Here is a 25,165-nt window from a genome sequence, read left to right on the forward strand (position 1 = left end):
ACTTCTACCCCCTTGTATTCTAGTCTAGATATAAAGAGGAAGTTTCATAGTTTTGATGTGCAGAGAAAGAAATATCTGCAAACTTAAAAGGGTGAGTAGGAAAGGGAAAGTTAAAGAATGATTATAAGAATGAGATGGCAGGGAAGCATAAATAAACATAGTCTGTCAACTACCTAGGAGCAGTGAACATCTCTCACACAGCCTCCTTACTCCAGTGATTTAACTCCATGTTTATTTTGTATATTTGGTAATGAATTGCATAGTTGGAAATGAATCCTTAATTCTTAAAGCACTCTAAATATAATGATTATATCCATTCAATTCTCTCGTCTTTACAAGGTTTGAGAATCAGGTGCCACTATGAAGATACTTACAGTTGCTTTGGTGATCCTTGTGGTCAAAGGTATGTATCAAAAACTCTTTAACTAACACAAACACAACTAGCAATGAAAACAGAACAGAAAAGTGAAACCACAGCAATATATCACATTGGTAGACTTTCAGCTTGTAGATTCCATTATCCGCTTAGCGCGAGGAGCGCTTGGTGTTATAAACAAGAATGTAGACAGTGCAGCGAATTAGAACACCAATGTCCTACATCACTGAGTGGCAGAACGCAAAAATATATAAGACCATAAGAAATAGGAGCAGGAGTAGGCCATCTGGCTCCTCGAGCCTGCTCCGCTATTCAATATCATGGCTGATTTGATCTTGGCCTCACCTCCACTTCCCCACCCGCTCCCCATAACCCTTGACTCCCTTATCTCTCAAAAATCCGTCTATCTCCACCTTAAATATATTCAATGACCCAGCCTCCACAGTTCTCTGGGGTATAGAATTCTAAAGACGTACGTGAGGGACAACAACACTGGGGTCAAACATTTCTCCACACTGCAGGTCAGCATCAAGCAATCCCAGCTCGCTACAGAATGACAGCAGATGCAAAGTAAAGCTCCCGACAATCTGCCCCCCCCATGTGTTTGCCATGGTGAAGGACATTAGCGCTGGAAAATGGAGCACTTTTCCTTTCAGTTATCCATTTGAGTTTGCGATTTCAGCTGTGTTTGTTAAACGGGACGGATTCAATGGAAGCATCTCTCCCTAGGAGGAGCAGAAGTTGAACAAAGGCCCTCCTCGGGCAGCTCTTGTGCAGCCATCTTGGTAAGGTCATGGGAACAAGGCAACCTAACACCTGACCCAGTTAGACTGGAGGCAAGCTGACAAATGGGCAATTGCCAGACCACAGATGATGGGCTCATCTAATGTTATGACTTTGATTGTCAGCTCTAAATATAAACAAGCATAATAAATTGGGAATTATTATACATCACAGATTGCTTTTTTAAAATTAAGGTTATTTTTGTGAAATGGTCCAAAATTAAAGCGAATTTCTTCAATGTGATCTTCAGTTCTCCTTTAAATGAGGCAATCTTCAAAACAAATTGCAGTGGGATTACTTGTTGGCACTGCTGTGAGGAAGGAGATGCTGCCTTGCCAGAGTTGCTGTTCTTTGGATGGGACTTGAGGCTGACACTCTGGCTATTCTGGTAGCTCAGGATCCCAGGGCACTATCCAAGAAAAATCTGGGAGTTTTCCCAGTGTCCTGGCCAACATTCCTCACTCAGCCAGGATCATCTAAAGAGACGTCTTCATTCGTTCCTTCTCAGTGCTGGTTTTTGGGGAGTGGGACCTTGCTGTGCACAAAACGGCTGCTTCAAAGTCATTCGTTGTTTGTGAAGCACTTTGAGATGTTTCCGTGAGGTGGACACACTTGATTATTAAAGCTAGTGTTAGAAATGTGTAAATAGCAGTCGGGAGAGAGAGGGAAATCTGCCAGGGCTCCAGCTCCTCGTTGCTATCCGGTGCCCTCTGCTGGAAGATGTGTGTATGGACAACAGGTGAGAACGTTGTGCAGGTTGCAGGCGCCCATTGACCTGTACAGCAGCAAAGGTCACGTCTTTAGCACAGGAGACTGAGGAGCAAATACACAAATTAGTACAGGTACAACGTCCAAAATCCGGAATCCTCGGGACGGGGGTCTGTGCCGGATTTTGGGTTTTGCCGGATTTAGGGCCTCATTGCCCGCCGATCCATCGCTCCTCGCTGATTCCCACCGCTCCTCCTCTCGCCGATTCCCTCCGCTCATCGATCCACCGCTCCTCGCCGATTCCCACTGCTCCTCTCGCCGATTCCCACTGTTCCCTCCGCTCCTCATTGATTCCCTCCGCTCCTTGCCGCTTGCCAATTTTTGCCGCTCCTTGCCAATTCCCACCGCTCCTTGCCCCCTGCCGATTCCCGCGGCCCCCCGGCGCTATGTTTTTTTTTACCGGTTTCCTCGTCCCTCGCCGCCTGATGTCGCCATCTTGGCCGCCTCAAAAATGTCCGGTGTTCGGAATTTCGGATTCGGGACGTTGTACCTGTAATGGCATTCGGGAGGTAGCTATTCAATAATCATGCTTTAAAGGCACACTAAACACTGTTTTTTTTCCTATGTCCTTGCCCAGGAACCCAGGGTGCTGTCATTCCCCAAGAGGAAGCCACATCCAACAAGTCCTGTTTCTGGCTGCAGCCCTTTTTGGACTTGTTCAATATCGGGAATGACATAGCCAAGGTTGCTGTTGGAATCTTGTCACAGTCTGGGGTCGCCAAATCAGCCATGTAAGTAGTCAGCTCCCAGCTATTAAAGGAGCTATCTTCAGCCGGTAGTTCTACCTGTCTCTCCTCCTTTAAGATGCTCCTTAAAACCAACTCTTTGACCAAGGCCTGCCCTAATATCTCCTGTGTGGCTCAGTGTCAAATTTTGCAGCGCCTCGTGACATTTTACTAAGTTAAAGGCGCTATGTACTTGCAATGATGTTTGTGAGTGAGAGAAGGTCAGAATGTTTTTATGGGTTAAAAATAGATATAAGGAGCTTCCCCTGAAGTCTGAGGTGGTCGATGCTGGACCACGCAGACTAGGAAGATCTGGTCAATGCTGAGTTCGCTGATTGCGAGTCAGGACAGCAGGAATTGCACTAAGCCCAGCAGCGAGGTGGGGGACCCGAGGCCAGTATACGCGTGGTAACCAACCGCCAAAGCGTGAGCGGCTGGAGAGAGCGCGGTAAAAGGTCAGCAGAGTCTGTGCATGGAGAGCAGCGAGCTGGGGCCGGGGGGCCTGGGGCACAGGGTCAGTATTCTATGGACAAATATCACAAAAAGTTCCAAAATTAATGCACACTGCAATCTCTGAAAACCAGGGAGAGAGGATCTGAGGGAGGGAGTAGGTCAGTGGGAGTGTGTGTGTGTGTGTGTGTGTGTGTGTGTGTTAGGCCCGTGCAGCAGAGCTGGTCTCCAATTGTCTTGGATCCCCTTGCCATTGGACCAAGGCCGAGCTCTGTCAAGCCCATGTGGTGGCTGGTGTGCAACGGCCACCCCACGTTAAAAAAATTCACGCACAGTCATCTTCCACCCTTTAAAATGAAGTTCGGGACCTGGCCCACGTTGATCTCATCAGTCACTTTAAAACTCATTTTAGTGTGGAAGCAAGTCATCCTCGACTCTGGGGGAACTGCCTAAGAAGATGATGTAAATGCTAATTGTTGCTGCCGTATTAATATAAGTTAGCTGGGGGATGTACAGAGGGTTGATTCCCCAATCAAAGCAACGCTAGTCAGGAGACCATGTCCCTGCAGAATGTTCCCTATAATTTTCTTTTTGAGTGCGTGGCCCCTTTAAGGGTCAGTTTTGTGCCTGCGCGAACTTTAACATTGCGGAAGCTGATCTCGGGCTGCGCGGGACCAATAGAGAGCCTCGCGGCCTGTTGGGAATGTTGTCCTGCAGTCCCTGATTTTTCATCCATTGAAATGACTGGGGCTGCCGGCCACAGTTTGCTGACTGGGCTCCCTGAGATTGCTGGGAAACCCAGGCGGAAATCAGCCCTAAAGGCTCATCACTTTGTGCTCTATCACAAATTAAGTTCCACCAGAAAATACGAGTATTTAGCAACAGATAAATGCCATTAAGTCCAACACGCCCATCCCTTTTCCATACCCGATCTTCTCGCTTTCTCCCTCAGCCTCTTCTCTCTCAGAAGTGAATCTAACACAATAAATGGTAGGACATTGAGAAGTGTAGAGGAACAGAGGGACCTTGGAGTGCATGTCCACAGATCCCTGAAGATAGCAGGCCAGGTAGATAAGGTGGTTCAGAAGGCATACGGAATACTTGCCTTTATTAGCCAAGACATAGAGCAAGGAGGTTATGCTTGAACTGAATAAACCACTAGTTTGGCAACAGCTAGAGTACTGCGTGCAGTTCTGGTCACCGCATTACAGGAAAGATGTGATTGCACTAGAGAGGGTACAGAGGAAATTTATGAGGATGTATTTTCACAGGATCATAGAGAATTTTAGCTATGAGGGAAGATTGGATAGGCTGGGATTATTTTCTTCGGAACAGAGGAGGCTGAGGTGAGACCTTATTGTGGTGTGCAAAACTATGAGGGGCCTAGATAGAGTGGATAGAAAGGGCCTATTTCCCTTAACAGAGGGGTCAACAACCATGGAGCATGGATTTAAAGTAATTAGTCGGAGATTTAGAGGGGATTTGAGGGGATTTCTTTTCACCCAGAAGGTGGTGGGGGTCTGGAACTCACTGCCTGAAAGGGTGGTAGAGGCAGAAACCCTCACTACATTTAAAAAGTACTCAGATATGCAGTTGAAGTGCCGTAACCTACAGGGCTATGGACCAAGAGCTGGAAAGTGGGATTAGGCTGGGTGGCTCTTTGTTGGCCTCCTTCCATGCTGTGAATCGTTTGGATTCTGATTCTAACTATCTCTTGCAGATTTCAATGCTTTCCCCGGTAACGTTATTCACAAGTCTAATCGTTTTTAAAGTGAAAAACTCCAGTTGACTTTCCTTCTTCTTTCTAATTTTGAACTTGTATCTCGTAGTGTTTGAGCCCCTTCACCATAATGAACTACTTCGCCTGGTACAAATTTGTCAATTCCCCTCCTAATCATGACAATTTCAATGAGGTCACCTCAAAGTCAAGGATAACAAGTGCAGCTAACTTTATCAGACCAACTTTGTGACAGTGAACATGATCTTTGTTGCTCAATTCACTGCCCTCTCAAGAACAATAATATCCCCCCAATCTCTCCTTATGGGCTTTCTCAAACATGAACATCAGTAGGTCATTATTATACATTCTACACTATTCCTCTGATTGCATGCTGTGTGTCCTCTCGTGTGCTTGTATCAAGAAAGGAGTGAAGAAGCAGAGAGATGTACAAAGGATCGCTTTGAATAAGCAGATAGTAGTGATGCATTCAAAGAAAGCAAGACTTGCATTTATATAGCGCCTTTCATGACCACTGTACGTCCCAAAGTGCTTTACAGCCAATGAAGTACTTTTTGAAGTGGAGTCACTGTTGTAATGTGGGAAAATTAGCAGCCAATTTGTGCACAGCAAGCTCCCACAAACAGCAATGTGATAATGACCAGATAATCGGTTTTAGTGATGTTGCTTGAAGGATAAAATATTGGTCAGGACCCCGGGGAGAATTCCCCTGCTCTTCTGCGAAATAGCGCTATGGGATCTTTTACCTGAGGTCGCAGACAGGGCTGCGGTTTAACGTCTCATCTAAAAGACGGATTTAAGGGGAGGCGTGCTGCGTATTTGAGGGAGAAGGGAATAAAGGGATATTTAGGGGGCAGGGTGGGAAGAGGTAATTAGAATGGGATCATAAACACCGGCATAGACCAGGGATCGGAAAGACCTGTTTCTGTGCTATAGATTCTATGTAAAATGTGCAAACTTCACTATATCATTTTTTTTCTCCCTCCAAAGATCAACCCTATCAAATAATAATGGCAGTCTCGATGACTTCATTGAAAACTTAGTGAAGGAGCTGTCCTCTGTGGTGGAAGATCTGCAGTGGAAGGGGGTTTCCATCAGCGATCATGTTACAGCGCAGACTAAGGTGGCCTACGACAAGCTGTCCTCTGCCGACAAACTGCTGCACCAAACCTTGGGCAATGAATCGTATGCTGCCGTTCACCAGAAACTGGGGAACCTCCACAGAGACTTTCGTCAATACACTCAGCGCCTAAGCCTGATCCCCGAGCGCCTCAATCAGACGTACGTGGACACCACCCACCAGCTAGAGGCGTGGCACAAGATGGCCACTCCATACACCGAGGGTCTCCGGCAGAGAATAATCAAACAAATCGAAGAACTTAGGCTATACCTGTCTCCTATGATTCATGAAGTCAAGGAGAATCTCTCAAAATTAGGAAATGATTCGAGTAACATCCCAGTGCTTTAAAAGTGTACCTGAAGAGTTCTGCCACCAATGGGGTTAATTAGGGACTTAACACCAGCACAGGCTCGACAGGCCGAATGGCCTCCTTCTGTGCTGTAACCGTTCTATGATTCTGTGAAAATACAAATTAAACTTCAATAATGTGAAAGACCTTTGTAACCAGCCCCCATTTAATATCGATATTTATAATTAATATAAACATATTCAAGTTGCTGTGGCAAAAAAATTGGCCTGAACTGAATGATTTTGTTGTTTATTTTTAAAACCAACACTGTTTTTCCCATGAATGAGCGACCTTCACGATTCCTCCTGTTGACCCCTGAGTCAGTGTTAGTCCTGTGATGTCATAACACCGACCATCCACTCTGCCAATCTGATGACGTCATATTATTCCTCCAATCAAATTATCGTGAATCTGAAACCAATGTCATAAAAGCAGACGAATAAAAAAATCTTAATAACTAGTGATATTAAAGCCAAATTTTGCCTCCCTGGATAGTGTCTGCAATTGGAACTTCAAATATAAGCTGTCTGGGGCTTATGAGTTCTGTTGCTATTGTAACATGCAGGAAATTACTTGGCTAATGAGAGGATTCTTGGATTGGATTAAGAGAGAAATGAGGAGACAAATTATGATCAAATTGTGATGCTATTTGGGAGTCACTAGGAAAGTTGTTACTGTTCGAAAAAGTTTGGCAATGCATCAAGAGGCAGGCATGGATGAAAGTGGTTGGATGAGGTGATAGAGTGGGCAGGCGGATTGCCATAGCTCATCCAACCCTTCTGTACAGAGATCAGAAAATATGGAGCACACTGGCTGCAGAGGCACAGAGAGAGAGTAGTTGAGATATAGTAATTACTGCCCATTCTTACAGATAGGGTGATATAATGTGATAGTCAGTCAGGCAAATGGCAGCTTACAATCACGTCCCTTCAAGCCTGAAGAATAAAGATAAACCACTGAACGAGAAATATTTCTTCGACAATCCCATAAGATGATAGAAACGAGCCAACAGCCAACTGGAATAGGGTGCATGAGATATTCAAGTCTTAATTCTCTCTGCCCATGTCTAATCTGAAAAATATACCTAAAAATTGCTGGGGTCATATAAATATGTAAAACAAATCCAACTAACTCACCTATTATTGATTAATATCACTAATTTTGTTCTTTCTGAAAATATGTAACAACTTGAGATGCTTATATTTTAGAAACTGAATTTCTGTGTTAACATTAATAAGAATGCTGAATTGTTGTAATGTCATCAAAGGTTGCAAATGGATTTTGAAAGTGCACAATATCTTATGTACTGTATTCATCATAATACACAAAATAAAAGTGAATTGTGCTCAGAAGCAGAAACTCGCCTATTGCAATGATCTCCTGACTGGCCTTCCACCTTCCTTCCTCCGTAAACTCGAGCTCATTGGCCCAGAAATCCCAGCCTCCCCGGGTCCGTACAGAGTTTCTACGGACCCGAGAAGGCATCTGAAAAGCGCGTACGCTGAAAACCGGCTTTTCCGATCTGTCAAGTTTCTGGCTTGCCCGATCTCCCGCATATCGAGAGAGAGGACATTCCTACGGCAGACATTGGGTTATTTGCCCATCTCTTGCCCTGCGAATGTCCTTGAAACTCTTGCGCCTGGCGAAAGCAGGCGTATGGCCTTTTCCCAGCATCAGAGTTTAAAAACATATCAAAAACATATTAAAATAAAATTTAAAAATACATATTTAAGTTTTAAAAACTCTGCACACTCAGGTAATTTTATTTTAAACCATAATTAAAACTTTTTTTAAAAATCCGGCAATTTTTTTTTTTAAAAACATTTTTATCAACTTTAATTTCTATAGTGTATTTATGTGAGGTGTTTTTTTTAAGGTTTTATGTAGTGTTTGGGGGTGTTTCTCATTCATAGAAATAGGCGTTTCGGACTTACGAAACTCCTATTACTATGAATGAGAAAATACTTTACCGTGATTGGGTGTCCAGGCCCATGTGACTCCTGCTGGCGTCCCAACGTGAACATGCTCCGTTGCACAAGAAGAGGAGGTCTCAGGACCGTGATCTCTGGCAAGCGTACGACCAAAATGTAATTGCGCATCTTCTATCCGATTTTTAGTTGAACGCCCACGGGAAGAAGAAACCGGGATTTCAGGGCCATTAAAAACTCTGCTCCCCGTGTCCTAACTCGCACCAAGTTCCGTTCATCCATCAACCCTGTGCTTGCTGACCTACATTGGCTCCCAGTCAGGCAATGCCTCGATTTCAAAATTCTCACCCTTGCTTCTGAATCCCTCCATGGCCTCGCCCCTCCCTATCTCTGTAACCTCCTCCAGCCCTACAATCCTCTGTGTTCTCGATCAGGCCAACATCCCCAGCATCGAAGCACTGACCACACTCGACCAGCTCCGTTGGGCGGGCCACATTGTCCGCATGCCCGACACAAGACTCCCAAAGCAAGCGCTCTACTCGGAACTCCTACATGGCAAGCGAGCCCCAGGTGGGCAGAGGAAATGTTCCAAGGACACTCTTAAAGCCTCCCTGATAAAATGCAACATCCCCACTGACACCTGGGAGTCCCTGGCCAAAGACCGCCCTAAGTGGAGGAAGTGCATCCGGGAGGGCGCTGAGCACCTCGAGTCTCGTCGCCGAGAGCATGCAGAAAACAAGCGCAGGCAGCGGAAGTGTCATGTATTCAACTATCATTGTAACCCATGTATAAGCTGACCTAAGTTGTACACCTTGAGAACATTGACCACAAGGGGGTGAACTTGTGGGAGGCACTCCAAACCTGAACTTTCAGTATAAAAGGGGAAGCTCCACCCATCTTCATCACTTGAGGTCTTGGTAATAAAGGTTACTGGTCACAGAGTGACCTTCTCTCAAATATGGGCCTCGTGTGCATCTATACTGTATAGTAAGGACATATTATTGGCGACGAGAAACTGGGATTTAAACCACGCGAGCATGGCCACTGGCAGCACAGAAAAGAGGTACTGTGTTGGTGATGATGCGGCCAGTAATGGGGCCATCAACCCTGTTAATGGTGCGCTTAAGGACAGTTACAGAGACAGTCAGAGACGATCGACTGGTAATGGACCTTTTGTTGCCAACAACGGGGCCTCCAACTCATGCTGGAGGTGTGGAGGCAAACACCCAGCCAGAGCTTGCAGGTATCAGCAATATACCTGCAGAAACTGCAACATCAGCGGTCACTTGGCGCGTATGTGCAGGAAGCCTGCAGCCAGGTTGATGTATGAGGAGGACGGGCCTGATGTAAGCCCTACGAGGCCAAATGAATACTGGGGGAAATTGCTGGAAGCTGAAGTTCAGTGAGTTCATGTGGAGCACGTATACAGATCATATACCAGGACGCCACCGATAATGATGAAAGTACTCCTCAATGGCATCCCAGTATTAATGGAGCTAGACACGGGGGCTAGTCAATCCCTGATGAGTATCAAACAGTTCGAAAAGTTGTGGGTGTCCAAGGCCAGGAGGCCAAAATTATTGCCAATTGACGCACAGCTACGGACATATGCAAAGGAGATCATTCTGGTGCTAGGCAGCGCCACGGTAGTCGTGACCCACAAAGATTCGGAGAACAGGTTGCCACTCTGGATTGCCCCCGGGGACGGTCCCGCACTACTGGGGGGGGAGTTGGCTTGCTGTCATGAACTGGAAATGGGGCGATGTCAATGCAATTTCTTCTGTGGAGCTCACAGATCCTGGACAAATTTGACTCATTATTTCAACCTGGTATCGGCACTTTCATGGGGGCCAAGGTAAACCCGGACGCCAGGCCAGTACACCACAAGGCCAGAGCGGTGCCAAACGTGATGCGGGAAAAGATAGAATGCGAATTGGACTGCTTTCTGAGGGAAGGCATCGTCTCGCCAGTCGAATTCAGTGACTGAGCGAGCCCGATTGTACCGGTGCTCAAGGCGGATGGGTCGGTCAGGATATGTGGTGATTACAAGGCCACCATCAATCAGGTGTCACTCCAAGACCAGTACCCGCTACCGAGAGCGGAGGACCTCTTTGCGACGCTATCCGGTGGCAAACATTTTTCAAAATTGGACCTGACCTCAGCTTACATGACCCAGGAGCTGGCGAGTGAGTCGAAGAAGCTGACCACCATCATGACACACAAGGGGTTGTTTGAGTATAACAGATGTCCGTTCGGGATTCGCTCGGCCGCCGCGATCTTTCAGCGAAATATGGAAAGCCTTCTCAAGTCGATTCCAAGGACGGTGGTTTTTCAAGACGACCTCCTCATCACGGGTCGTGATACTGAAGAACACCTCCACAACCTGGAGGAGGTGCTACGCAGACTGGACCGGGTAGGGCTGTGACTGAAAAAGGCGAAGTGCGTCTTCTTAGCTCCAGAGGTAGAATTCCTGGGGAGGAGGATAGCAGCAAACGGGATCAGACCTACTGCGTCCAAAATGGAAGCTATCCAGAGGGCACCCAGACCCCGTAACACGATGGAGCTGCGTTCGTTCCTGGGGCTCCTGAACTATTTTGGTAACTTTCTTCCCAAATTGAGCACGCTGTTAGAGCTGCTACACGTGCTCCTTCGCAAAGGTCACGATTGGGTCTGGGGGGACAGCCAGGAAAGGGCTTTTGATAGAGCACGCAATTTGTTATGCTCCAATAAACTGTTAACGTTATATGACCCATGTAAGGAACTTGTTTTAACGTGCGATGCGTCATCCTATGGTGTCGGGTGTGTGTTGCAGCATGTGAATGCCAATGGTCAGTTACAGCCGGTAGCTTATGCCTCCAGAAGTCTGTCCCAGGCAGAAAGGGGTTATGGGATGGTAGAAAAGGAAGCGCTAGCATGTGTATATGCAGTAAAAAAAAATGCACCAGTACTTGTTTGGCAGGAAATTTGAGCTGGAGACAGATCACAAACCCCTAACGTCCCTTTTGGCCGATAACAAGGTCATAAATGTGAATGCATCGGCCCACATACAGAGGTGGGCACTCACGTTAGCCGCCTATGACTACACAATTCGGCACAGACCAGACACTGAAAACTGCGCTGATGCACTAGCCACCACCGAGGGGGCAACTGAGCATGATGCTGAGATGGTCATGGCTTTCGAAAGCGAAGGCTCACCTGTGACAGCCCGTCAGATTAAAGTCTGGAAAATGAAGACCCGCTACTGTCTTTAGTTAAGAAATGTGTCCTGAATGGGAACTGGACAGCCATGCACGGGGAATGCCCTGAGGAATTTAAACCATTTCATAGGCGCAAGGATGAACTCTCGATTCAGGCCGATTGCCTACTGTGGGGAAACCGAGTAGTCATGCCCCAGAGGGGCAGAGAGGTGTTTATCAGAGAACTTCACAATGAGCACCTGGGTATTTTCATGATGAAGGCAATTGCCAGGTCACACGATTGGTGGCCAGGGATAGATGCAGACCTGGAACTTTTTGTTCGCAGGTGCAACACGTGTGCCCAGCTGGGCAACGCACCCAGGGAAGCCCCCCTTAGCCCCTGGTCCTGGCCCGCCATGCCATGGTCACGCATCCATGTGGACTACGCAGGTCCTTTCATGGGAAAAATGTTTTTGGTTGTAGTGGACGTCTACTCCAAATGGATTTGAGTGTGCCATTTTAAATTCAAGCACATTCTCTGCCACGGTAGAAAGTCTACGGGCAATGTTCGCCGCCCATGGTCTACCGGACGTCTTGGTCAGTGACAATGGCCCGTGCTTCACAAGCACTGAATTCCAGGACTTCATGGCAGGCAATGGAATTAACCATGTCAGAACGGCACCGTTCAAGCCGGCCTCAAACGGCCAGGCGGAACGAGCAGTGCAGATAATCAAATAGGGGATGCTCAGAATCCAAGGGGATTCCCTACAAAGCCTCTTATCACGCCTCCTGTTGGCCAATAGATCCCGACCACACTCGCTCACAGGGGTTCCACCCACAGAGCTGCTAATGAAAAGGACGCTCAAAACCAGGTTATTCCTTATACACCCTACTGTGAAAGAAATTGTTGAGAGCAGGCGTCAGTCACAATGTGACTACCATGACAGGAATGTGAGGGCACGATGTATTGATGTCAATGACCCTGTTTTTGTCCTTAATTACGCTGCAGGGCCCAAATGGCTTACAGGCACTGAGATTGTCAAAGAGGGGAATAGGGTTTTGGTAGTTAAACTTACCAATGGACAAATCTGCCGCAAACATGTCTATGTTTGCTACACACAAACAATGAAGGTTAAAAATCTTTATCCTTCACCCTAGTAAAAACAAACAAAAATAACCCAAATCTCTACAGTTTGCAGTTCTTTCCCTTATCGGATGGAATAGATAAGGGCAGGTTAATAAATCTCAGAGACATGAGGTTGGGAAACCAGGCACAACAGCAAGCAGGAGGACTAAACTCGGACAGGTAAGAAGTGTTTCTGGTCTTTCAGGATTAATCAACCGTGGAAGAGAAATAGTTACAATGCAGCAGAGGTTTCTTTGGTGGTGACCAGGCGAACAACTTGGCTCACGTGAAATTTCGCTTGGGTCTGCTGATGGCTCAGTTACCAAATGTCTGCTATTTTACTGAGATGTACTGACCAGATTTGATCCCAAGCACTGGCGTGAGGGCATTTACAACTGCCCTCAATGTCCCTGTTCTCTATCGAGGAGCAGAGGGGGTTTCATCCGGGATTCCTTTTCCTAATCATTATCCGATGGTCTGAGCCGCTCGTGCACACATGTTGAGGACGGGATCGGGCTGGTGGATGATGCTCCCTGTGGTCGAGCAGCCTACTGACATTCGCTGTCACCTTGAAATCGGGTAACGTAGGCGAGATAGAAACATAAAAAAATAGGTGCAGGAGTCGGCCATTTGGCCCTACGAGCCTGCACCACCATTCAATAAGATCATGACTGATCATTCACCTCAGAGGATAGCCACCACCCGAGGGACTGTACACCACCTGGGGTTCACAAGAAGAGGGACAATCTGGAAAAAGAAGAGCAAATTCTGGTCTTCTATTCGAAACTGAAGTGGCATGTGATTATGTTCAATAACAGAAACTAGATATCGGCAGCAATGAAAGTAAGAATGAATGTTAAACTTTTATCTGCAGCAAAAAAGGTACTGAACAAAATGATGTGATTCTTGATTTTAAGTAAGTGAACAATGAGTAAATGTTCAAGGACTTAAGCAGTCAAATAACAATTTATTTGCATGTGCCTCAGTGATAACTGACTACCATCAGCTTAAAAACCACTGATCGGGCTGTTCCACTCGAGATCTGACCACCTCCAGCATAATGAAATGAAGTAAATTACTTCAAAATGCAAACAAGTTCATTTATGTGAAGCTCAGGGTTCGATATTAATATTTGCATCTGTCGAAGGTAGTGCTTCCTTGTACCATTTTGTGAAGGATTTAAGAAAAGGAATTTGGGCTTCGGTTTAGCATGATATAGAATGGACTCTTTCTGCAATGCGCAAGAATGCGCTTCAATCAGACCTCAAGCATTACATTACCAAGCTGCTGTTAATTTTGAATTGCAGAGGTTTTTTTATAGGAAGTGTTGTGTATGTTTACTGTGTGATGTCTGTAACACTGTATGCAACATTGAATGTACCCTTGTACGGTACACACCTTACCAGTACACTAGAGGGTGCTGTTGCTGGAGACCCAGGGGTTGCTTGCACACGGCAGATAATCCAGTATAAAAAGGAACACACGGCTTGTCGTCAGCACTCAGGAGCTGCTAATAAAAGACTGCAGGTCTGCAGAGTTTAAGCACCATACTCTGCCTTATGGAGTCATTACTAAAGGTGCCTACATACACTACAGGAAAGATGTGATTGCACTGGAGAGGGTGCAGAGGAGATTTACGCGGATGTTGCCGGGACTGGAGAATTTTAGCTACAACGAAAGATTGGATAGGCTGGGGTTGTTTTCTTTGGAACAGAGGAGGCTGAGGGGAGACCTTATTGAGGAATATAAAAGTATGAGGGGCCTAGATAAGGTGGATAGGAAGGACCTATTTCCCTTAGCAGAGGGGTCAACAACCAGGGGGCATAGATTTAAAGTAATTGGTAGGAAGTACAGAGGGGATGTGAGGGGAATTTTTTTCACCCAGAGGATGGTGGGGGTCTGGAACTCACTGCCTGAAAGGGTGGTAGAGGCAGAAACACTCACCACATTTAAAAAGTACTTGGATGTGCACTTTGTAATGTCCTTACACACCTCCCTTTATATATCTGGATGACCAGGTGAGGAGTATCTCCCACAAGTTCACCCCCTGTGGTCAAGGTGTGCATTTCTTAGCTGTATGCAGTGTTGTTATGAAGGTTACAGTTACATGAAGGTTACATACATGACATCACCCCACCCCCCCCCAAACGTCTTATGGGGTCAAAGATGAAGTCTTTCAGGCGGTCGATGTTCTCTTGTGGAGCACCGCAGTTGGGGCTCTGGTTGTTGAGCCTTGGCATGCTTCTCTGTCACCTGTGGTGATTCTGGCTTGTCCGGGCTGGCCGCAGGGACTGTGCATGCTGCTGAATGTTCTTGTTGCTCGTTCACTGGCAGTGGTGTGGGCAACATATCATGATCTTGCTCAGGTTCCTCAGTGTCCATGCTGAACCCTTTTTTTACTTGGTCCAGATGCTTGTGGCATATCTGTCCATTGTTAAGTCTGACCACTATGACCCTATTCCCCTCTTTGCCAATTACAGTACCCTCAAGCCACTTGGGCCCCAAAGCGTGATTAAGAACAAATACGGGGTCATCGATTTCTATACATCTCCCCTTTGAGTTATTACGGTCATGGCACTCATTTTGGGACTGGCGCCTGCCCTCAACAATGTCTGACAGGACTGGATGAATGAGGGACAGCTGAGTTTTAAGTGTACGTTTCATGAGTAGCTCCGCGGGCGGGACTCTCGTGAGTGAATGCGGTCGGGACCTATAGACCAGCAGGAAGCGCGGTAGGCGGCATTGAAGGGAGGGTCCTTGAATCTGGAGCATGCCCTGTTTTATGATTTGGACCGCACATTCCGCCTGGCCATTGGAAGCCGGCTTGGACGGTGCCATCCTGACATGTTTGATGCCATTACCCGACATGAACTCCCGGAATTCATAGCTAGTGAAACACGGGCCGTTGTCGCTAACCAGGATGTCCGGCAAGGCGTGGGTCTCAAAGACCGCACACAGACTCTCCACAGTGGTGGATGTCATGCACGAATTCAATATGATGCACTCGATCCATTTCGAAAATGCATCAACAACAATGAGGAACATTTTTCCCATGAACGAACCCGCGTAGTCTATGTGAATGCGTGACCATGGCCTGGTGGGCCAGGGCCACGGGCTGAGTGGGGCCTCCCTGGGGGCATTGCCCAACTGGGCACACGTCGTGCACCTGCGAACACAGTGTTCCAGATCTGAGTCAATTCCCGGGCAATGGCCTTCATTAGCACAATGCTTGGGTGTTCGCTGTGGAGTTCCCTGATGAATGCTTCCCTTCCCTTCTGGGGCATGACTACCCGGCTGCCCCATAATAGGCAGTCGGCTTGGATGGAGAGCTCATCCATCCATCTGTGAAACGGTCTGACTTCCTCGGGGCATGCTCCATGTGCGGGCGCCCAATCCCCAGTCAGGACACATTTCTTAATCAAGGATAGGAGAGGATCTCTCTTGGTCCAGATTTTGATCTGGCGGGCTGTGATGGGGGAGCCTGCGCTGTCAAAGGCATCGACAGCCATGACCATCTCAGCGCTTTGCTCTGTTGCCCCCTCAGTGGTGGCCAGTGGAAGCCTGCTGAGCGCGTCAGCACAATTTTCAGTGCCTGGCCGGTGCCGTATGGTGTAGTCATACGCAGCCAGCGTGAGAGCCCATCGCTGTATGCGAGCTGACGCATTGGCATTGACAGCTTTGCTGTCTGACAACAGGGATGTTAATGGCTTGTGGTCCGTTTCTAACTCGAATCTTCTGCCAAAAAGGTACTGGTGCATCTTTTTCACCCCGTTGACACATGCGAGTGCTTCCTTTTCACCATCCCATATCCCCATTCTGCCTAAGCCACAGGTTGGAGTTGGCCCTCATCATTACTCTGCTGCAACACGCACCCAATCCCATAGGATGATGCATCACACGTTAAAACCAATTTCTTACAGGAGTTGTACAGAGTCAATAGCTTATTAGAACAAAGTAGGTTTCTGCGCCCGATTGAAAGCCCGTTTCTGACGGTCCCTCCAAAACCAATCGCAACCCTTACGCAGGAGCAAGTATAGCGGCTCCAACAATGTGCTTAAGTTCGGCAGAAAGTTCCCGAAATAGTTCAAGAGTCCCAGAAATGAACGCAACTCCGATGTGTTGCCGGGCCTGGGCGTACGACGGATCGCCTCAGTTTTGGATTCGGTAGGCCGGATCCCATCTGCGACAACCCTCCTGACCAAAAACTCGACCTCTGGGGCCAAAAACACACACTTGGACTTTTTTAGTCGCAGGCCTACCCGGTCCAGTCGGCGTAGCAACTCCTCCAGGTTGTGGAGGTGTTCCTCGGTGTCTCGACCTGTGATAAGGATGTTGTCCTGAAATACGATTGTTCCAGGGATGGATTTGAGCAGACTTTCCATGTTTCTCTGAAAGATAACGGTCGCTGATCGAATGCCAAACGGACACCTGTTGTAGACAAACAGCCCCTTGTGCGTGGTGATGGTGGTCAGTAGCTTGGATTCTTCAGCCAGTTCCTGGGTCATGTAGGCTGAGGTGAGGTCCAACTTGGTGAACAGCTTGAAGTCTGCCAGCGTGGCAAAAAGATCCTCCGCTCTTGGAAGCGGGTATTGGTCTTGTAGTGATACTCGGTTGATAGTGGCCTTGTAGTCGCCACAGATCCTGACCGAGCCATCCGTTTTTAGGACAGGGACGATGGGGCTTGCCCAGTCGCTGAATTCAACAGGCTAAATTATGCCCTCTCTTAGCAACCTGTCCAACTCACTCTCAATTTTCTCCCGCATCACATACGGCACAGCTCTGGCTTTGTGGTGCACTGATCTGGCGTCCGGGGTGATGCGTATCACTACTTTGGTACCTTTGAAAGTCCCGACACCAGGTTGAACTAGTGATTCAAATTTCTGTAGGACCTGTGAGCATGAACTTCACTCCACAGATGAAATGGCGTGCACATCCCCCCATTTCCAGTTCATCTCGGCTAGCCAGCTCCTTCCCAAAAGCGCGGGACCATTGCCCGGGATAATCCAGAGTGGCAGCCGGTTCTCTGATCCATTATGTGTGACCACCAACATTGCACTGCCTAGCACTGGGATGATCTCTTTGGTGTACATCCGTAATTGCGTGTCAATGCGTTCTAGTTTGGGTCTGCTAGCTCTGAGTGGCCATAGTTTCTCGAATTGTTGGACACTCATAAGTGACTGACTGGCCCCTGTGTCCAGCTCCATGTGTACCGGGATGCCGTTTAATAGGACTTTCATCATCATAGGTGGCGTTTTGGTATATGAGCTGTGGATGTTTGCCACATGAACCCGCTGAACTTCAGCGTTCATTGCTTTGTCCCAAGCCATCAACCTGCCTTGCAGACCCCTCTTCTGGTTCATCTGCCTCGTAAATTAGCCTCGCTGCGGGCTTCCTGCACATTCTGGCTAAATGTCCACTGACGTTACAATTTCTACAGATAAATTGTTGAAACCTACAGGTTTTTGCAGCATGTCTGCCCCGCACCTCCAGCATGAGCTGAGATCGTTGTGAACAAAAGGGCTGTTACCAGGCATTCCTCTCTGATTGTCGCTTTGATTACTCTTGAGCACTCTGTTAATGGGTGTCAATGGCCCCATCCCGGGATGCATTGTCCACCATGATGGCGTAAATGTCCGTTCAACCTGCCATTGTCTCTGTTGAGTCCGGTATGCTCTGTCCTTCCCGACGTCGGTGTGTATAGAATCGTTGTCGGGCCATATGTATACTGCTCGCTGGTTTGAGGTGCTCACCGATCAGTTTGCTGAGCTCTTCAAAGGTTTAGTCCGCCGGCTTCTCGGGTGCGAGCAGGTCTTTCATCAGCGCGTACGTCTTAGGTCCACAGCTGGTCAGTAGATGCGCCCTTCGCTTGTCGACCGCTGCATCTCCCAGCCAGTCCTTCGTGACAAAGCTCTGCTGGAGCCTCTCAACGAAATCGTCCCAGTCCTCACCAACACAGTACCATTCCTCTGTGCTACCGGTGGCCATTCTCGTGAGTCATTGATTCCCGTTTCTTGTCGCCAAATGTAATGTCCTTACACACTACTATAAATTCACACAAGGCACATTCTGCAGACAAGGTCACTCTGTGACCTGAACCTTTATTCACAGGACCAAGAAGTGATGACCCTGCGTGGGACCTCCCTTTATATACCTGGATGACCAGGTGAGGAGTGTCTCCCACAAGTTCACCCCCTGTGGTCAAGGTGTGCATTTCTTAGGTGTATACAGTATGCAGTGTTGTTATGAAGGTTACAGTTATATGAAGGTTACATACATGACACACTTGAAGTGCCATAACCTACAGGGCTACGGACCTAGAGCTGGAAAGTGGGATTAGGCTGGATAGCTCTTTGTCGGCCGGCACGGACACGATGGGCTGGCATGGCCTTCTTTCGTGCTGTAAATTTCTATGATACTATGATTCTTATCACGCATTAGGAACTGCATTGGACCCGTTTCATACTCCTGCCAATATTGTGCAGGGCTATTTCAGCAACCACAGAGACAGAACTTTCATACCATAAAGCTGGGCCAAATTAAAACCCAGGCCCCAAGGATAAAAGAACATAGTGGCCCACTACCACACAGCCCTGATTCAAACTACATTCTTCATCAAGTGATAGTGCACTATATATCCTTGCTGGTGTATATTTTTTAATGGATTACAGTCACCCAGTATCACTAGGTTCATTGCCTTGACTTTTAAAAAATAAAATTTTTATTAAACAAAAACACTTTGTAAATGTAATTTCCATAACTGTTGATTTTTCACTTTTAAAATGCCTGCGGTCTGTATTCTTTCCACAATAATTGTTGCTTCATCCTCTGGTATCAGTATAATAAACGTGGTCCTCTCAGTAGTGATGATTAAGTTGACGGAATTCTCATCTTTTAGGGGGCTGAGTTACTCAATCTGCATTGTCCAGCAGATTTCTCTTGTCTTCCTGACATTTTGGGAAGGATATGAATTGATCAACTTGGTCTTAGATAATCCTGCTGTCACTAGAATTTTGGAAAAACGAAATACTTTTTCACAATTTTGCCGGCCAGTGTTAGCATCAAAAACCCTTTGATGTTGGTGGAGTCTGGCCCAACTGCAGAGTAAAGCTTCAACCCCAAACTGCGAAGTGCACTCCCTTCACCATCACTCTTCTTACATCTACACTTCCTGCTGCCTCTCTGATTCTTAAAGTAATTAGTAGGAAGTACAGAGGGGCTGTGAACCCACAACTTCCTGACTCCGAGGCGAGAGTGCTACCCACTGAGCCAAGGTTGACACTTTAACTCTGGTTTTAACTGTGGCTCATTGGGAACTATGAAGGAGGCAAATGCAATTAAAACAAGGTCTGGCAACCATCACGAGGTCTGGGACTTTCTTGTTGGCTTAGCACTGTAAGGTGCGGAAGGTGCTTCTCCAGGCTGTCCATCAAAGGGGTTCAATAAGTGTTGGATTACACACTTTCCTTAAGTTACCACCAAATAAAACTGTGCTGCATTTTAACTATTTCACTTGCACTTTCCTGGGTCTTGTGTTCCACAAGTCTCCATTCGTATAACGACTAAGTCATTGAAGTCTCAGGTATTAAAAGTTTACATTGTCTTTGCAGAGTTTGTGAACCTGATCATCATGAAGATACTTGTGGTTGCGTTGATGCTGGTTGTGGTGAAAGGTATGTCACAAAAATGACTTTGATGTCAGCTTTGGATCAGTGGGTAGCACTCTCACCTCGGAGTCAAAAGGTTGTGGGTTCCAGGCCCACTCCAGAGACTGGAGTTGCTTTCCAAATACCTGGAATAATCTTCTGGATAGGGTAGTGGAGATGAACACTCGGGAATCAGTCAAGAGCCAATTAGAAGTTGCAATATGGGAACTATGGTAAGCTGAGCAAGGTGACCCAAATTGTCTCCCAATCTGTATACAAAAGCAGGACAAGAAAAAACAGAAAATAATAATACACGATAATTCAAAACAGTTGCAATATATTAATCTTCCAATTTTTAGATTGCATTGCATGAATGTGAGTGGGGCAATTCTAAACAAAAATATAAGGCAAAGGGAAAATGAATCAAGGCTTTTGCTATTCATCACTATCTCACAAAGACCACCTCTGTAATCTCGCCCGTCTCTGGCCCTCCCTGAACCCACCTGCTGTTCAAATCCTCATGCATGCTTTTATTACCTCCAGACTAGACTATTCCAATGCTCTATTAGTTGGTTTCCCATCTTCCACAAACTTGAGCTCATCCAATGTCCTACGTCGCACCAAGTCCCGTTCACCCATCACCCCCTGTGCTCACTGACCTCCTTTGGCCCCGGGACCATCAATTTCTCAATTTTAAAATTCCCGCTCTGGTGTTCACATCACTCCATGGCCTCGCCCCTCCCTAGCTCTGCAACTTCCACTCGCTCTATAACCCTCCGAGAACTTTGTGTTCCTCCAAGTTTGGTCTCTTGTGCATCTGCCACTTCCTTTGCTCCACCATTGACATCTGTGCCTACAGCCATCTAGGTCCTAAGTTCTAGAATTCCCTCCCCAAACCTCTGCCTCTCACCTCTCTCTCCTCCTTTAAGATGAAGCTTAAAAACTACCTCTTTGACCAAGCTTTTGGTCACTTGTCCTAATTTTTCTTTGGTTACTGGTGCCAATTTTTGCTTGATTACGCTCTTGTGAAGCACCTTGAGGCGTTTTAATGTATTATAGGTGCTATATAAATGCAAGTTGTTGTTGTTGCGATGACCCGTGCTGGGTAGTCTGTGCTCGCAGGTTCTTAGGTGAGGACAGGATCAGACTTAGTTATGGAATCATCTATGGCCAAGTAGTCCAGTGACACTGCCGTGATGCTCACATAAAGAATAGACAATTGGGTAATATAGCAAGATCTACTGGCACCAATGGAACTGGAGCCAACAAGTGTCACCATCGTCAAGAGAAGAGGGCAGATAATTGGCAGTAAATAAATAGTTAATAAGGATGGGGGAAGGCAATTATTCATCTGATTTCTAAGAGAACTGTTTATTGTGTTTTCATGACCAGGAATTGAGGCTCATGCCATCCCAGGTGAGCCAGAACCTCTTCTTGAACTTGCTAAACCAATGATGTAAGTACTAAATCTCCGATTGTTGTACCGCTGTTAATCCTCGGCCAATAGAATAGTGAGCAACGTGAGTCAGCAGTGTGACACAAGGTCTGGCCACATTGTTTTCTAACACAGCTCTTCTGGTTTTCTTTTGCCATGTTTTCTAGTCCAGCTTCAAGATTTTCAGTTCTTGTTGCATGACTGGAATGCAGCCAATTCCTAATTTGCAGAGTCAACGGGCAACTTATATAGTCTGTTCAGGCTTTGATGTGACTCAGAACCAAAGGGAGGCACAAAGAGTATATTTCCTTCCTATTTCTTTTATGAACCTGTATGGAACATAGGAACAGGAAGTGGCCATTCAGCCCCTCGAGCTTGTTCTTGCTTCGCCATTCAATGAGATCACGGCTGATCTGCGACCGAACTCCATATATCTGCCTTTGGCCCATATCCCTTGTAGGGGCCCAGGAGAGGCGTGAGTTCAGGGCCAGGGGCCCAGGGGCAGCACGGGCCAGCCCACACTGCAATATGTGTGCGCACTAGGTCCGTGCAGCAGAGCTGGTCTCCAGTCATCTTGGATAATCCTTGCCACTGGACCAAGACCGAGTTCTCTCAAGTCCGTGTGATGGCTGGTGTGCAACGGTCACTATACATTAAAAAAATCCACGCACAGGCATCTTCTACCCTTCAGGATGTAGTTCGGGATCTGGAATATTAGGTCCTTCATTGAAACACCTATGAACTCATCCCTTTTTGGCGTGGAAGCAAGTCATCCTCGTTTCGAGGGACCGCCTATGATGATGATATCCCTTAATACCTTTGGTTAACAAAAAGCTATCAATCTCAGATTTAAAATTAACAATTGTTCCAGCATCAATTGCCGTTTGTGGATGAGAGTTCCAAACTTCTACCTCCCTTTTTGTGTAGAAGTGTTTCCTAATTTCACTCCTGAAAGGTCTGGCTCTAATTTTTAGACTAGGCCCCCTAGTCCTAGACTTCCCAACCAGTGAAAATAGTTTCTCTCTCTACCCTGTCTTTTCCTCTTAATATCTTGAAATATTATTTCATGATAACCTAATGAATATTTCTTAACTAAGTTTTCTTTTCCCTCATTTAATGCATACGGCCTGTTATTTCAACCTCCCATGCCTGGGTCCATTTATCCAAAATTCCTTCACATCTTCTCATTCATGATCAATAACCTTTCCAAGCCTGTAAATTGCACACTATCTTCCACTTTTCCCCTCGATCTATACCCATGCTGTTTACATCTCAGAAATAATAGCTTTCTTGACCTATTGCTAATTTCAGTGGGCTCCTTGTACATCTGATCGGTGACCAGATCATTCTCGGGTCCCGTCATTCTCTACCTTTCCATGGTCAAGTCATTCTCAGATTAAAAGAAAGACTTATATTTATATAGCGCCTTTCACGACCATAGACATTCCAAAGCACTTTATAGCCGATAAAGTATTTTTGAAGTGTAATCACTGTTGTAATGTGGGAAATGCAGCATCCAATTTGCGCACAGCAAGCTCCCACAAACAGCAATGTGATAATGCCCAGATAATCTGTTTTAGTGATGTTGATTGAGGGATAAATATTGGCCAGGACACTGGGGATAACTCCCTGCTCGTCTTCGAAATAGTGCCATGGGATCTTTTACGTCCACCTGAGCGAGTTGACGGGGCCTCGGTTTAACGTCTCATCCGAAAGACGGCACCTCCGACAGTGCAGCACTCCCTGAGTACTGCACCGGGAGTGTCAGCCTAGATTATTGTGATCAAGTCTCTAGAGTGGGACTTGAACCCACAACTTTCTGACCCAAAGGCAAGGGTGCAACCAACTGATTATTGTCTACCTTTACATGTTCTTTACCGTGACACATTAGTTTGCCACATTTTGTTAACAGTAATAATTAGTTATACAATTCCGGTAATTTCAACAAGTTATTAATCAATAGTCTATACCCAGTGAAAATATGACAAAAAAAACAAAATGTTTAGGAATAGAAAAGGGCTATTAATCTCAATGGAGTCTCCCCACCTCTCCACTTCTCATTACATCCTTTCTAACATCCTCATTTTTAACTGGTGTCCCCTTGAATATGAACTATATATGTGAACCTGCGTAGTTAACTACCTTCATAAGCTTAAGAACTTCAATTTGGTTACCTCAAGGTCAAAAAACCAAGGCCATCAACTTCCTTTCTTTATCAATTAAATTTCTGATATCAAGAATCAATGTGTGTTGCTCACTTCTCTATCCTGTCAATCATATCCGACCAGTCTATCCTAACTGGGTAGCCAAGATGCAAAGATCAGTAAATTATCACAGCATTTTCAAGAGATAAAGGGACGGAATTTCCGGTCCTTCGCTCTCTGTTTTTCGCCCCGGATCGGTGGCAATGGCGGCAGTGAGATCTTCTAGGTGGACAGTCAGCCTCCAGCGCCCCGCGGGGGGTTTTCGGGGACGGTTTTGTGGCGGTGCGGGGCAACACCGCCCGGAAGAGCTGCGCCGGTGTGCAACGCCCCCTGGTTGCGACACTGGCGCACATTTTGAGTCCTGTCCGACCCGTAACGCACCCCGCAGTGACCACCTGGGAAGCGGGGAACCTATACCGACTGCAGAGAGGTCAGCGTGATTGTTTCTTTTAAAAAATTTTTTTTGCGATTTATGTTGTGGTGGCGTGGGCTGTGTATTGGGAATGTTTTTGTGTGGGGTCTGTTTCCCCCCCACCCCAGGCCTCTCTCGGAGCGCTCCCGGCCCGGCTCTTTAACTCGGGATTTTCCCACGCTAGCGTCCCAAGAGAGGTGTACAACGCCTCCCTTAGCGCTGCGCCCCACACTCAGGGCTCAGCTGCCCAATTTTGCTGACTGAGGCGCAAACTATTCGCGGGTGCAAACTTTACCGTCCCGCCGCCATTACCGCCCCGAAATCAGCAAAGCAGAAAATCCACCCAAATTCCTACTTTACTGGTTTCACATTGTATAACCTCTGTATCAAGCACCGGTTTCGAGGCTGAGATCTACAGACATAGATTTAGGTATTTTTTTCTCCTCCACAGGGTAATCCAAAATCTGAGTGCCATTTTTGAAAATCTACCACAGAACATTACCTTTCTGACAAGAAAGCTCCAACAGCGCATAGAAACTCTTGGAGCAAATTTTGAGAAGCAAGCTGGTATGATCAGAGACCGTTTGTCCTCTATGTTTGAACAGTTGCAAGAAGCTAATGAAAACATTTCCAAACAGAACGGACTGTCCATTATCCAACACCTAGAGATACTGAAGAAAAACATGAGCCAATTGGACATGAGCCGAATGCCTGCTAATTCCAGCCAGCCGTTTGAAGAAACGATGCGACAAGAGCTCATCCAGAAAATGGAGGCGATCCAAGAGGTTTTCGGCCCTTTCATGAGTGCACTCCGAGGAACATTCAGCGAAGGAGTTGAAAACCTGAGGAAATCCATATCGCCTGGGATTCAAGAAATCAGGAAACTTGTCTCTGCGTCAGAAACCATGGCAACACAGGTGGACAAAGCGTAA

At 46.6% G+C, this 25,165-nt stretch overlaps 1 protein-coding gene across 1 annotated transcript; it reads left to right on the forward strand.

Annotated features, from left to right (window-relative positions):
* Nucleotides 1-360: 360 nt before the first annotated feature.
* Nucleotides 361-25,165, forward strand: LOC139275663 (apolipoprotein A-IV-like). Its single transcript, XM_070892831.1, has 6 exons — nucleotides 361-403; nucleotides 2,505-2,658; nucleotides 5,831-6,288; nucleotides 20,147-20,209; nucleotides 21,575-21,638; nucleotides 24,685-25,165. Exons 1-6 carry the CDS (start codon nucleotides 361-363, stop codon nucleotides 25,163-25,165), a joined length of 1,263 nt encoding a protein of 420 aa, XP_070748932.1.

The sequence above is a fragment of the Pristiophorus japonicus genome, chromosome 11, assembly GCF_044704955.1.
Source record: "Pristiophorus japonicus isolate sPriJap1 chromosome 11, sPriJap1.hap1, whole genome shotgun sequence".
Lineage (NCBI taxonomy): Eukaryota > Metazoa > Chordata > Chondrichthyes > Pristiophoridae > Pristiophorus > Pristiophorus japonicus.